At 41.0% G+C, this 14,283-nt stretch overlaps 1 protein-coding gene across 2 annotated transcripts; it reads left to right on the plus strand.

Moving 5' to 3' along the window:
- The first annotated feature begins 1,673 nt into the window (after nucleotides 1-1,673).
- LOC141000085 (translocating chain-associated membrane protein 1-like 1) lies at nucleotides 1,674-12,057 on the plus strand. Of its 2 annotated transcripts, XM_073470714.1 has the most exons (12): nucleotides 1,787-1,988; nucleotides 2,761-2,821; nucleotides 2,951-3,069; nucleotides 4,676-4,792; nucleotides 4,877-4,935; nucleotides 5,244-5,328; nucleotides 6,041-6,111; nucleotides 7,203-7,307; nucleotides 7,403-7,546; nucleotides 7,711-7,871; nucleotides 8,741-8,825; nucleotides 11,388-11,468. In XM_073470714.1, the coding sequence occupies exons 1-11, from the start codon at nucleotides 1,869-1,871 to the stop codon at nucleotides 8,812-8,814; spliced, it is 1,116 nt and encodes a 371-aa protein (XP_073326815.1). In that variant the 5' UTR covers nucleotides 1,787-1,868; the 3' UTR covers nucleotides 8,815-8,825; nucleotides 11,388-11,468. The 2 variants fall into 2 exon arrangements, with proteins under 2 accessions (XP_073326814.1, XP_073326815.1); XM_073470713.1 differs by having other exon boundaries at nucleotides 1,674-1,988; nucleotides 8,741-12,057.
- Nucleotides 12,058-14,283: the final 2,226 nt, after the last annotated feature.

Genomic DNA, 14,283 nt, shown 5'->3' on the forward strand with positions numbered 1-14,283 from the left:
GTTGATGACACTAATGAACTGAGAAAATGTAAATACTCCTTGGGAAAATATAGCTTAAAGTCAAATTATCTTAAGAAGTGGGGTTTTCAGCTCGGAAGCTATATTTTGCAAAAAATAATTGTGAGTGAACTACTACACATTATGGGGTTGAGGTCTGGTGAGTGTGGAGGAAAGTCCATGACCCCAAACACACCTCAAAGTTTTGCAAGGACTATCTGAAGACCAAAGGAGTCCTGCCTGTCATGGACTTCCCCCCCATAGTCACCTGACATCAACCCTGTTGAGCATTTATGGGAGCATTTTTAATCCTGAGAAAGCCAGTAATTCTGTGACGTCACCAGAAGCTGTGTGGAACACAGAGTCATAACATGAGTCATCAGATTTTGCACAAACTTGTGTAGTCATTGCCACTTCCAGTGCATGCTATCATTAAAGCAAAAGGGGACATAACAAATACTGAGATATTCTTAAATATTCAACTTTTCAATCCAATTGTAAAGCTGCTATTATCATGTGTAAAGAAAAAAATAGTATTATATCAAAAACAAATGTACAATGGAAGTGTTGTGGCTATTGGTCTAAGACTTTTGGACCTTATTGAATACCTTCTGAGCATGAAATAAAATAGATGATGCAGTAATGATAAAGGTATCAAAACAAGAATTTGACCTTTGGGGCTGTCTACATGAAAGGCTCATTAAGCTGGGTAATAATGCATGACTATCCTCAGATCATACTGTACTGTACTCTTTATCAAATTTACATTTAAACAGATTATAATAATCCTGGGGCTCTAGGGCCCCCTGGGGGTAACCCAGCTGTGCTATTTTGATTGATATATTTTTATTTCGAACATGTAAAAACAAAAGTAAACAAACAGTAAAATGAAAGCTTTCAAAAAACAAGTGAAGAACAAGAAAAATTAAATGAATAGTAAACCTCTACAACAAATTCAATAAAGAATAAAGAAATTCTTAAAAACAACACTGTTTATATGTCCGAAAAGGAGTAGAAAGACGAAATATATACATATCACACGCATACAGCACAAGTACTCATAATCTTTCTTTCATACAATAAAACAAAATATATAAAATAAAATAAAATGATTTCAGTAATCATAAAAATAGAGCCAAATTAATTTAAAAATGTGTTGCTTTGGCTTTGATGTGGCTTGCAATCCACAAAGTACAGAGTAGCCTCCCTAAAGTTATCAAATAATTATAGTAGAGTAAAAGTACAGTATTTCCCTCAAAAATGTAGTGGAGCGGAAGTGTAAAGTAGCAGAAAATGCAAATATACAAACAAAGTAATAGTACCTCAAAACTGTATTTAGTTACATTGCAATACTGTATGTGCAGGTTTATTTACTTACTAATTTTCTTTATCTTTTGATATACAGTACCATTTCCAAACAGACCTGCCATTTCTGTAAATATTACCAATCCCCAAACATTTTTTTATCACCCAAACTATAACAATCCTTCTGGAGTTTTGGGAAGGGGGCGTTTACATGGAGTCCGTGAAGGCACCACGGGCCCGGGTTCTCCTTCTACGTCAATGACACTGGGCGGTTCATGAATGGGGTTTTGAAGTGGGAGGGCCCGTCATCTGACTTCACCAGGCAGGAAAAAAGTGGGTGTTGTGCTGTAGTGTTTGGTTTGGTGCGATGCATCTTCATGACTGTTTTTAAACACATGAGCAGCGGGTTCACTGTGCTTACGGACCGCAGCGGAGCGACGAGCCCCGAGCCGAGCCAGCATCCGTCAGTCGAGACGTTCAGGCCATCAGCAGCCGTGCAGCGGGGGACAGCTAGCTCCAACCCAGGCAGCCCGGAGCCAGAGAAGGGAGAGCCGAGTCGGTGAGCCATGGGTTTCCGCAAGAAGAACAAGAGCCCGCCGGTGCTGAGCCACGAGTTTGTGATCCAGAATCATGCCGATATGGTTTCGTGTTTGGCCATGATTATCCTCCTCGGCCTGATGTTCGAGGTACTGTGTGTTTGGACACGAGCTGTGAGCTGTTAGCCGAGAGATGTTAGCTGCTGCTAACTGTCGTTAGCTGACATGACAGCCGCACTCCAGGGGCAGGGCGCTAGTGTGTCTCTCTCCTTCCCTTCTCATGTGTCTCACTGATTGCCAAAGAAGATGGCGAGGAGGCCCACTGGCACACAGCTAACAGGTTATTTTACCAGTTGGCCTATCCATTGCCTCCATAGCAAAACCAATACATGTATCTGGCCTTTGGCAACAAGATAGTCAGGCTAAAAGTGTGTGCATGCTACACATTTGATCAGCAGGTCTCTGGCTCCACAGAGCAGCTATAGCTGACTGGTACCTAGCCACGTTTGAATGAAACAAGATAGCGTCCCCCACACTAACCTGTCCTCACTCAAACCTAGCCTCCAGACTGCATCTGTGAAGATCAGGGTGTGTAATAGCCTGGCACAGAGCTATCAGTGTATATACTCATGATACACACTCATACTGACACAGTGAAAGGCTCTGTAGCAAGTATGAAATATACCTCATTCTGCAAGGGAGCCCCTGGAGGTCCCCAGACCCTTGTTAAGGGAACATATAGATTCAGGATCTTGCAGTGACACAGCAGTCCTCACTTATTACATGTGTGCATACGATGATTACTTAATGGTGTTAATTAATGAACACAAAGGCTTGGCTTCCTTTGCTTGAAACATGTGAGTGATCAGTGACAAACCATTCCTCCAGCCCATTAATCATGTTTGTTTGTTTTGTGTTTCAGGTCACAGCGAAGTTTGCCATCATGTTCATCACAGTCCAGTACAACGTAACACAAGTTCTTGGTAAGTCCAGTAATCGTCATCATTTCCCTGCATCTGATCTCTAAACGAGTGCCCCGCACTTCATGGATTGCTCATATTTCCTTTGTAGCCATTGTTTGGGATTTTTCTTTGTTTCTCTCATTTTTGTAGATGAGAAGAGTGAGCCAGTGAACCTTTACCAGTACGGCCCTAAAGATGTGGCCACTGTGTTTTTCTACCTGCTAATTGCCGTCATCCTTCATGCCTTGATACAAGAATATATTCTCGATGTGAGTACATCAACACCCGAACTCCACAGTGGCTCACATTGTTGTTTGTAACACATGAACATGTAGTTCGAGGGAAACCGAAACCAGTGTACTCGCTTCAGTTGTCTTTGTCTAGTTATTCATTTCAAAAGCATCTAATAGGGCCTCATGTTGGCTCTTTTCTGGTCTTGGAGAGCCACTTGTAGGTAATCAGTTCCAATCCTTCCAGCTGCGTGTGCACTAAAGCAGAGTGACTGAAGCTGTGCTCATGTTTCTCCTGACTTCTTCTGTCTTCACTGACAATTCCCAGTGGGCTGTAATCAAAAGAAAACATTTTTTATATACTTTTATATCAAAAATAAAATTCCTTTTGTAGAACAAATTCAACAGTGTACAAAGATTCTTTAAAAATATTCATGTATCTCTTAAAGGAAAGGATCCCACTTTTTTTTTTTTTTTATGTCTGTCTTAAATCAATAGTCAAGCCAACTCTGCTTGATGTAATATCCTCCCTGTAGACACTGGCATAACTTCTGAATGCACATACATTTTAAGAGTTGAGGGGGGGCAAAAATCCTCAAGACAGACTTGGTGAACTTATTTTCAAAAGCTGTGCTTGGTAAGATTGAAGAAACCAGCAAGAGCAAGCTAGATTTTGAAAGTATCTAACCAAAAATAATCGAACCTCTCCCTTAAGGCCTCCCTCCAAAACACATGAACATGAACGTGCACCGCATGACTACACTGGCTGCCCCTTATCACTCACTGGCCAGCTGGTACATATGCGGCTAATCTGCTACGTTCCACAGGCTCTTCTAGCCTTTTCAGTCTCATAAATATCTAAATAAACAACTCTGTTAGACGCCACACTCATATAGACATAAGAAAAACAGCCGTCATGAACATACCTCAGTACACGGAAAAGGTAAGCTGGCCTGGCTGTGGGTGTGTGCTTTGTGCTAACGTTACTGCGTTAGCCGCTGAAGAAGTCCAACCGTATCCAACCAGCTTGTGTCTCATTCACATGAAAGAAAATGTAAACAGCGACGTGGCTATTTAGTTCTCATCGCTTTCAAGCTAGCGTGATAATATTAGGGACAATTTAGCTGCTCTTTCTCTTCCATTTCTGTGCGACTAGCTCGCTAATACCTTTAGCAATATACCGCCTAGCATTTTGGGAGATACCCGTCAAGCAGGTATGGGTTAGACACACAGGTGGGTCGAATGAAATTATTGGATGGGCTGCAGACAAGGGATTGTTTTCTTTTCAGAGCGTTTGATCGATCGATTGCTGTCAGGATATTAAGCCATTTTCAACAAATATAACAAAAAAGGCTCTAAAATAACTAGTCAACCATAGCTTAAAGGTCAAATGACTACAATCATAACGTTTGTGAAGAAACAAACGAAAAGCTGTGACAGTTATAACTCAGTAACATACAGCACCAGTGCTATATACGTAACCACTTGTTGCTAATTGTTACATTTAATTCACAAATATCTTAGTTTTCGAAAATAAGATGTGAGTAACTGAAAAAAAATAACATACTTTTAGAATAACAAGGGAGGAGCTAGATTATGATATATTAATGTGTTCATCTTGTCTAATATTTTTGTTTAATTCCAGAAAATGAACAGGAGGTTGCACCTGTCAAAAACCAAACACAGCAAGTTCAATGAGTCTGGACAGCTTGCGGCGTTCTACCTGTTCTCCTTCATCTGGGGCTGCAGCATCCTCACAGCGGTACGTGGCTCAGGACTCACAGAGACACTTTCCCACACTGCATTAGGCTTTATTTTATATGTACGTCTTTTTTTGTCTTGACAGGAGGACTTTGCAACGAATCCTACTTTCCTATGGGAGGGTTATCCACACACTCACATGGTGTGAGTAAAATACTATAGACTCCAACACATCATGAACTCATATTTGACATTTGAATGATTCAGTGAAGTGCACTGAGGAGTATTTTGAGCTTTTACAGTTTTAGTGCTTTTTTTTAATTTAAGATATATTATACAAAGTCTATTCTGATCCCATTTTCCAACTGGTTTGGTTTGTTCATGTCATATTTTTAGATACAAGTTACAGAACAGTGCACCCAGCACAACATGATCTATTGTATATTAACACGATATAACTCGGCACATATAGATATATGATATAACCTCTGCACAACCTGTCCTCTGTCTAGTTTTCAGGTCAAGTTCTTCTACATTTGCCAAATTGCCTATTGGCTCCATGCACTTCCTGAGCTGTACTTTCAAAAAGTACGGAAGGTGAGTGTCATTTTTTTTTTTTTTTTAAATGATGTGCTTGGAAAAATGTTTTTTAGGTTTTCGTTTGTTGCTTTCGGTTTCTTTATGTAAATCGGGAGTCTTGTGTTGCAGCTGTGAAGTGGGTCGTTGGCTCAAGTACGAGAAAAAACTAAGATCAGACCACGATAAAATTCATTGTACTTGTAATTGTTAATGTTTTTGTGCAATGGAGCAGTCTATAACCTATGAGTACGGTCATGATACATCAGTCAGTATGCAATGCTTCTTATCCCTGCTGGGGGTTTCATGTGTCACCACGAGGAATCAGCTGACGACTGCTCAGATGTGAACATAGCGACTAGGGATACATTAAACAATCACACCTCTGTTGCGGTACTCATGCCCAAACAATTAGAAATGCTGTCTACTCCATTAAAACTGCATTTTCATTTGTGGTTTTTGTTGGATAATGCATGTGTGTGAAGCTATTTTGTTGATATCTCTTGCGTACATGGATTATTATAGAGTGAATTGGAGCTGAGCTGAAGTCGAGGCTTAATTTGCATAGCAAATGTAGGATGGCGTCAAAGCTAAAACGTGGTTAATGAGTCCCGGCATGTGTTTTACCATACAGTAAATGAAGTGACTCAGATCTACAGTGCTTTTAGATATTTCTTTGACGTTGCTGCTGTGACCAACACAAACTCTCTCCTCCTTTGTTTTATTCCTACAGGAGGACATCCCCCGCCAGCTCTATTACATTTGCCTTTACGTTGTCCACATCACTGGTGCCTATGTCTTAAAGTGAGTAAAGTAATTCATTTTTCTCAGCATATCTTCTGAGGAAGACATATTCTTAAGAAAATTCTAGATGTGTGCCTCATAAATATCTAAGTTATCCTGATAAAGACTGAGAGCGTTTCAACTTCTGACCGGTTAAAACTTTTTGGAATTGCCAGAAAGCATAAATATAATCTTGGACAGCATAACTGAAAGTAAGCTACGACACAGAATTTATGAGTTTGAAAAATTGCTCAGTTTTCAGTTCTCATCTTATCTCTAAAGCCAGGTCGGCTGACGTTTCCTCCTTATGAGGAATTGAAACCAAGGATTTCAGACTGTGTTTTGACCTGTGAGCCGCACCTGTTTTTGTCTTTGCTCTTCCTCCTTCTCTAAGGTTATTGGCATATAAAACTTTAATGTGAGGAATATATTATATGAAAATCATCTCCTGGTTCACAGCTAGTTAACCCTCAAAGAGCTAGACAGCTGCCAGGGGCTAAAAATACCTATTGTTCTAAAATGTTTAATAACTTTTTAACCTCTAATTCTATCCTATCCCTTTTAAAAACTCATGTAACGCAGAGTTTATTCTGAGCTTTCAGTGGTATCCTACATGTCTTGTTTGGGCATTCAGGTGCTCCGTAATGAACCTGATGAAGCCATCATCAAAGAAACCGTTGTAGTTTCTCACTCTGGGCGATGGTTTATAGCCAAGCTGCATTTCTTGTCCATGTTCAGTGGATATTTCTCTGAAAAAGTCATTTTTGCTTCAACGTCCTCTGTTATGATTTAATAACCTTTCTGTTTACTTTCTGAACTCCTTCTGGACACATCTGCATGGTCAGTAAATTAAATGTAGGATTCCACTAAAAAGCGCCGGGGATCATACTATAATAAGTGGCTGTAACTTCCTTAGGAATTGCTAGAATAAGGTAGGAAAAACAACATCAACAATAAAAAAACAAACCAGGAGAGTCAGGCGACCCAAAAATAGTTCTAGATCTTTGAGGGTTAAGAAGAGTGTATGTAGCTGATAGTCTTCCTTCATGTCCTGAGTCATCCTCAGTAAAGTCGGTGTTGCCGTCCCTCTCTCTGTGTCTCGTCTTGTTTAGCCTCCACCGGCTGGGCCTGGTGTTGCTGGTCCCTCACTACCTGGTGGAGCTCCTGTTCCACGCTTCACGCCTCTTCTACTTCAGCGATGAGAACAAGCAGAAGGGGTATGTATTGCTTTTATTTGTCTAATTAGTATTTGGTGGGTGGTCGTGCCTTCCTGATCCGAACAACCTGATGCAAACTCTCTTTTCTTTTCCAGTTTCACTCTGTGGGCGCTGCTTTTTGTCATCGCCCGCCTCCTCACCCTCACACTCTCAGTACTGACGTTTGGCTTTGGGCTACCCCGTACAGAAAACCAGGGCTTTTCTCTAGCAGAGGGCAACTTCAATGTGCTCACCATAAGGCAAGTCCAGATGATAGTTGACAGGAAGAGCCCTTAATGTCTCGTAGCGTGCTAATTTACTCATGGCGTTTAACTTACAATCAACAAAATGGCCAAAGTTTTGTTTTCCTGTTCACAAGTTTTCACTTTTGCAGTTCTTAAAGTATGTCCTCTCCACCCCTTAGGATGACTTGTCTGGCAGCTATCTGCCTGACACAGGCCTGGATGATGTGGAAATTCATTAACTTCCAGTTGAAAAAGTGGAGGGAGCACAGCCAGAACCAGGCCTCAAAGAAGAAGGCAGTCAGCCCAAAGAGCAAGCCTCACAAAAGGGAGCCTACAAGGGGTAAGTATTCAAGAACTTCAGCATCTAGTCCGTCACCCAGGTTGACTCAATGTAATTCGATCCGTCCTGAGTGATCAGATCACAAGAAAAGGTTAAAACACCCCCAAGACACATTGAGGATGCATTGGAGATCCGATCGTTCAGACCACATTCAGAGGTGGTCTGGGCAGCGTGTGACCACATTGGTTTAGCAGTGTGTACGCTTATGTGTCCTGGGCCATACTGAAGGACCGCCTACTCAACCGACGTCCTCTGTGAAACTAAAAGAAGAAGCCACAACAATAACAAAAGGCAGAATGGATTACACACTGTAGAACCATACTATCCATGTCACCATACTATCGCCAGACTCCCTTACAAATTTTTTTTCTTGAGTTTTACCTCCCAACATTTAGCAGTTTAGCATTTACACTAAATTTATGAGAGGAAACAAGATTTTATTGATGGTGATAATGTAAAATTTTACGTATACAGTAAACGGCAACCAATAGCAGTTACTGCTTTGATGTCATGGAGAAAGTCCCCAGACTCCCTTTAAAAAATGTTAAATTTTGTGAGTTGAGTGTGGAGAAACTTTACAAACTTTGTGAAACGCTGTCTGCAACAAATTCTGAACTTTCTTGGCCCTTTTGTAAATTCGGCAAATGTTATGCATGAAATCGTATCCGTTTTTTCACTTGAGACGCTTGCCAATGCAAGGTGTGAATTGACGTTCTTAAAGCTGTGCACTTGTGATCGGATCACTCAGGACGGACGTTAATACCTTGTCTGAATTCCCTATTCGCCTCACGCTGCTTGTTTCTGATTATTTGGCATTAACGCTCATTGTTGAACATATTAACTGAAATTGCTTTCACGTGTCTCGTCAGGAGGTGCTACCAACGGGGTTGTGAAGTCTGACGATAAAACATCACCACGGGCAAGAAAAGCCAAAGCTTCATAAAGACGGAAGAAGTGAGGGAGTTCTGACAATGTGACATTATGTCTTTACACAACTTCAAATTTTGTCGTCTGCTCTCCAAATCAAATGTTTAAGCGCACTAAGAAACCTTACACAACTCTCCCTTTGGGGTTGACACTCCTTTTTGAGAAAGCTCAGTGTTACTGTCTCCTAGAAATGTTTATTATCATTAATTTGGGTTCTGGGCAGATGAGACGTTGAAAGGGCAGTGCTGGTTTTGATGCTTTAACAGGATAGATTAAGCTCTTCAAAGTGTCCTTTTGTGTAAAACTACGATCACTCGGCGGGTACTTTAAACTGAGTTGCTCGTCAGTAAATTTGACATGGAATCCATTAACACAGTACCTTTAAAAAGCGGATTTTGACTTCAGGGCAACTTAATGTAAAGTGTTAATGTACAGATTAAGTCTTCGGGGTGTCATTTTAAGTTTGGGCCTTATTCAGTTAAACTAGCGAAAAACAGGCCAGTGGCTCAAGTCCCAAAATAAAGCCTTTCTTCCTCTGCAAGACAGCACTTCAATATTCTGCTGATGTCAGGAAAAGATCTTAAATTAATTGCTCCAGAGGGATATTTGTGCTATTTAGGTATTTGGCATGACTGCAGCCAGAAAACTGAAGCTTGTACTTAACTCCTTGATCATTTACTGCCATTATTTGACAGCCTCTGCCTTTGAAATCCAACACATTACAGGATTGAGGCGACCGGTGTATTTCTGTCTGCTTTTCTCACTACTAGCCTGGTAATCAGCTTCACCCTGTCACAGGGGCTCGTCCAGGTTAGGTGACTCACCGAGAGGAAGCTGTACTGTAACCTGTGATGCTGTACTGTATGCATACAGTTAAATCTTTCTAACGGCATGATCGGAAACTTGAGTAAGAAACTGTGTTCGAGGCTGCGATTCAGTCTTTTATATGGTAATGTCGATGCATGATGGTTTACGGCTAAAGACTTTATGGCTAGTGACTACCTGTGCTGTTGAGTTTGCATCTCTCTCTCTCTCACACACACACATACACACACACACACAAGCATTCAGTGGCCTTTTTACAACTGCTGCAAGAGGTTTGAGTTATTTATTTTTGCCATATACTACAGATAGTTATTATTTTCTATGCTTTGAGAAGCTATAACCAGCAGACACAGCGGTACATAGCAACTGCGTTTAGTTAATCCAAACAATACAATCTTTCTTCAAGTGTCCTTATAATGGCAGTGGTTTGTATCACTCGTTTTGCTTGTGTTGCGTTCTGTTTGCCTTCTACGTTCTACGCTTTTTTTATTCTTGGGTATCAGGGGACAAGCTATTGATCACTTACACTAAAAGTTACATCCCATGGTGCAATGGGAGGTGTGTTTGTACGGGGATGTGTTTGTATGCCTGGGCACTTACTCGTGTGTGTGCGTGTGTGTGCGCAGTATTGTTTTGCCTACTGTGTGTGTGAATTAACTGGGCGTGAATGATGATGATGATGATGGTAAGGACAGTGATGTTTATTGCTCGTCTCGTAAAAAAATATATTGCCTGCGTGCAGAGCATGTATTGTGACAATCTGTTCATCGACTCCTGCCCCTGTGTGTTCGCGATCACATCCCGTCTTTTAGTTCACTTCGCTTCTGTGTGTGAAACACTGAGTTGTGGATAGGTGTATGTTCTATAGGTTACTAAATGCTTCTGTGTTCAATGTCTCTGCCCCTCAGATGCCATTTTCCTGTGTGAGAGAGATTCTGTGATTTCTGTTTGCCAAATGTGGCATGTTTTGTCCTCCTTGCTTCACCTTTTCAATGATCCTGACATTGCTAACGGAGCACATGTATTGTACTGTTGGCCATACTCTTTCCTCTCATGGATAAAGTCCTGCTCTACTACTAAACCACTGTGCATGTGAAGCTCTGTACAGATAAGACTGTATTACCTGAGAGTTTGGAGTCTTTAGTCTAGAGCAGGGAGGAGATGAAGATGCCATTCATTTTTGCTCCCTTTAGCGCTCCTTATTGGGACTTTGGTGGTCTTTTAAAGCCCGATGTCTGTGTATGGCAGTGTCATAGGAGGGAAGGAGGAGCAGAGGACGTATGTACCAGCCTGTTACTAAACTGTCTCAGATGTAAAAGAGAAAAAAAAAGCTGACTTAACCCTACACTGTACTAAAATATGTGTCAGATTTTTAAGCTATTTTTATAGAGGGGGAAACTGTTGAAATTCACTGTTGTTCAGTACACAAGTGTGAATATTTGTTTTGCATCCATATTGATATGAATTGTTTTTTATATAAGAATGAAGCTTGCTGAACTGTTAGCGTGGGTATACGTTGTGGTATGACTGTACAAATTTACTTAGCCTAATGGTTTATTTAACTTCATGGCCTTATTAGAGCAAAGTGAACTCGGTTGTATAACAGCGCTCAGTTGACACCACGCTGCAGGTGTACACTGCAGCTCTCACAACTACGTGTTTTATCAAATACACCGTCATATTGACACTATTACATCAGTTTAATAATGTATGATCAGAGGAGCAAATGGTCAGTATAGTGATTTATTTGTGTGATGATTACAGGCCTGGATGCAGAACCAACAAACTACATGTTGCGGGGTGAAACCTACTGTGAGCTTTTCTCGCTCATCAGATGTCACACTGTGCAACAGTCGGCAGACGTTACTGCTCTGAAACATGAGCCGCTCTGCAGTTCACGGCCCCCTTGCTTTGAGACACAATAGCCTGTATAATCCCACAGGAATGCACTTTTTTTGCATAATATGCATTATATCCGAGCACCGTAACACTGCTCACTTTGGCTGTTTCTGCATTGATTCTCGATGATTTACAAATTGGAGCTGCTCGACTTTAAAAACTGTGTGCATTTTGTAATTGTTGAAAGCTGAAAACTGCAATGATTCAACTGTATGAGCAACCTCTAGGTGGCAACAATCATTAATGCATCTGACCACGAGATCACTTATAAAATAAGAAAAAAAAAGAAAGACCTGCACAGCAGAGACACACGTTTATTGTATTCTATTAATTCATCCTGCATTGTCTTTGATTTGTCTTTATTTTGCTGCTTGTTTATAGATGTGGCGATATATTTCCTTTTTCAAGATATGTTGTCTCTGAACTGCTCTGATGGTATATATTTATGCAAATTCTTGTGGGTTCTGATCATTTTTTTCTTTGTCATTATTTTTTTTATTTCATGTTTGAATAAAGCTTTTATTCATTACGCAAACTTGTTGAGCCTATTTTTTTTTTCACATAGTGCCCGCAGGTTGAGTCGTAAGACCGTCTCCATGGAAACGGCACGCAAAAAAAAAAAAACATTGCCGTTTCAAAGTGCACAGTAAATTATGAGAGCTGTAGATAATTATCCACTTCTGAGGTGAACCAGCAGTGAAATTGTCCTTCATAAAGCAGGGATACGCACAACATCCTCCCTTTCTTTCTCACTTCACAATCTTTCCACCTATTTAACTTAGAGATATATTTGGAGACCTATTTGATTTTAAAAAAAAACATTTTTCATTTCTCCTACCTTTTTGGGGACGGTGTCAGGAGCCTTGAGGAGATAATGGCTAAATCCTATTTCTTCTTGGCTAATTACCACCAGGGGGCAACAGTGAGCCTTTAGCCTGAGGGACAGAAACAGTCTGCAGGGACATAGCTGCATACAGACCTGCATTAATAAATCACCAGTCAGAGTGAGGAAGACTGAAACATTGTCTTATCACAGCATTCAGCTCAACACTTGAACAGACTCCACTGTGCAGTCAGCCACTAAAATGAAGTAATTGATGGTGTTTATCCAAATGATGGGATGGGAGACCTCCACCTCGTCTTCGCTGTTCAATTTAACTGGCAGGGAACTGTAAACATGACATCTGCATCCATAGATGATGAGGAATGAGCACAACACAGAGGAGAGACACCTGCAGCTCACTGCTAATGTGTTGTGTTGTTTCGGAGTAATGGCTTTTCTCTGGCCAATCAGACAGCATGATGGATCAGTGGGAACCAGGGAGGCAGGCTGGAGCTCTACAGGGTCAGCACAAGGACAGGAGTTCACACACACACTCTCCATCACACACACACACACACACACACACACACACATACACACATACACACTGATGGCTGTATCCAAAACCCAAACATACATGACCTGAACCCGACGAGAGAGGCAAACTTGCAGAGAGAATCCGACAGCAGTGACCTGCTAAAGGAAAAAAAATCACTATCCCGCTCTTTTTTCCCCGTAATTCCTCCCCTTCATCCAATGAGGATAAATCTCTCGCTGAATCGTCAGTATTATGTGTAATTTCCATATAAATTAGCTTCATTAAAAGGGGAGTACTTTCTTATTTAACGAAGCTCATTTGAAATTCTGTATTTAATAAGACATGCAATCCCAGACTTGCAGACTAATAGCCAACAATTAGCTGGACCAGAGCATGTGTGTGTGCCTTTGTGTGTGTCTCTGTAATCCTCTCCCGGTATTGTGTTATTTCCATTGATTGTCTCAAATGAGCAAATTGGGCAGCAGCTGCTCTACCAGCCAGGTTTACTTGCAGTGATCCATGAAGCATGGTGGAGATCTAAGAGACGTTCATGACCTCGCAGCTATTTGTGAGCGAGCAGATGAGAGGGGTGGGTTTGAGGTGAGCGATGGAGCAGGTGTAGACCAATGAAGGAGAGTGTGGAAGAGGGTGGAAACATCTGGATAGATCAGAGGGACGGGAATGAGAAGCAGACGAGAGTGAAGACGAAATGGTGAGGCAAGTGAGAGGAAGGGAAAAAAAACAGACGGAGAGCAGAGAGCTATGATTTACATTAGAACTAAGCAGTATAATGGAGGGAAGAGTGTGTGTGGTGTGAAGATGAGGGCAGTGCCCTATCAGTGTCCATCAGAGCCAGCAAATGCAAATTAGTGCAGACTCCTAAATGGTACGATAAAGAAAGGAAAGGTGAAATTAAGAGGCTACAGACAACAGAGAGATAAATGAGACACTAAATGACCGGATGGGAGGGAAAAGAAAGAGACATTAGTATATTCAAATAGCCTCTTCCCTCATTACACACACCTCTTTAAAAGTCCAGCCTTCTACTATTTAATGTGTGCATGTTTATGTTAGTGTGTGTCCATTTAGAACTAAGTCTTATTTAGTAAAATAAAAAAACTTGGCAAAAAGAAAATAATCCACCTCTTGATATGAAATTGGACAAAGCAAGAATATCAACAGGAGAGAAAAAAATGAAAAGGGTTTGAAGTTAAACAGGCAGCTTTTGGTTAGATGTTCATAAATGTCAAAAACAATTGAAAGGGCATAAAACAGATTTGAATGGAAAACAAGTTCTGAGAGTAAGCAGAGTTGAGAGTCGCCTAATAGATGTTTTGATTGTGCAACAGAAATAGGGCCTCGTTTGCATCGTTTCCTGTTGTACACTTTCAGTTTTGGAA

This window comes from Pagrus major, chromosome 7, assembly GCF_040436345.1.
Source record: "Pagrus major chromosome 7, Pma_NU_1.0".
NCBI lineage: Eukaryota > Metazoa > Chordata > Actinopteri > Spariformes > Sparidae > Pagrus > Pagrus major.

Coding starts and splice junctions, on each gene's coding strand:
- LOC141000085 (XM_073470713.1), top strand. CDS start 1,869: ATGGGTTTCCGCAAGAAGAACAAGAGCCCGCCGGTGCTGAGCCACGAG. Junction 2,822..2,950: donor CAACGTAACACAAGTTCTTG/GTAAGTCCAGTA, acceptor TCATTTTTGTAG/ATGAGAAGAGTGAGCCAGTG. Junction 6,112..7,202: donor ACTGGTGCCTATGTCTTAAA/GTGAGTAAAGTA, acceptor CGTCTTGTTTAG/CCTCCACCGGCTGGGCCTGG.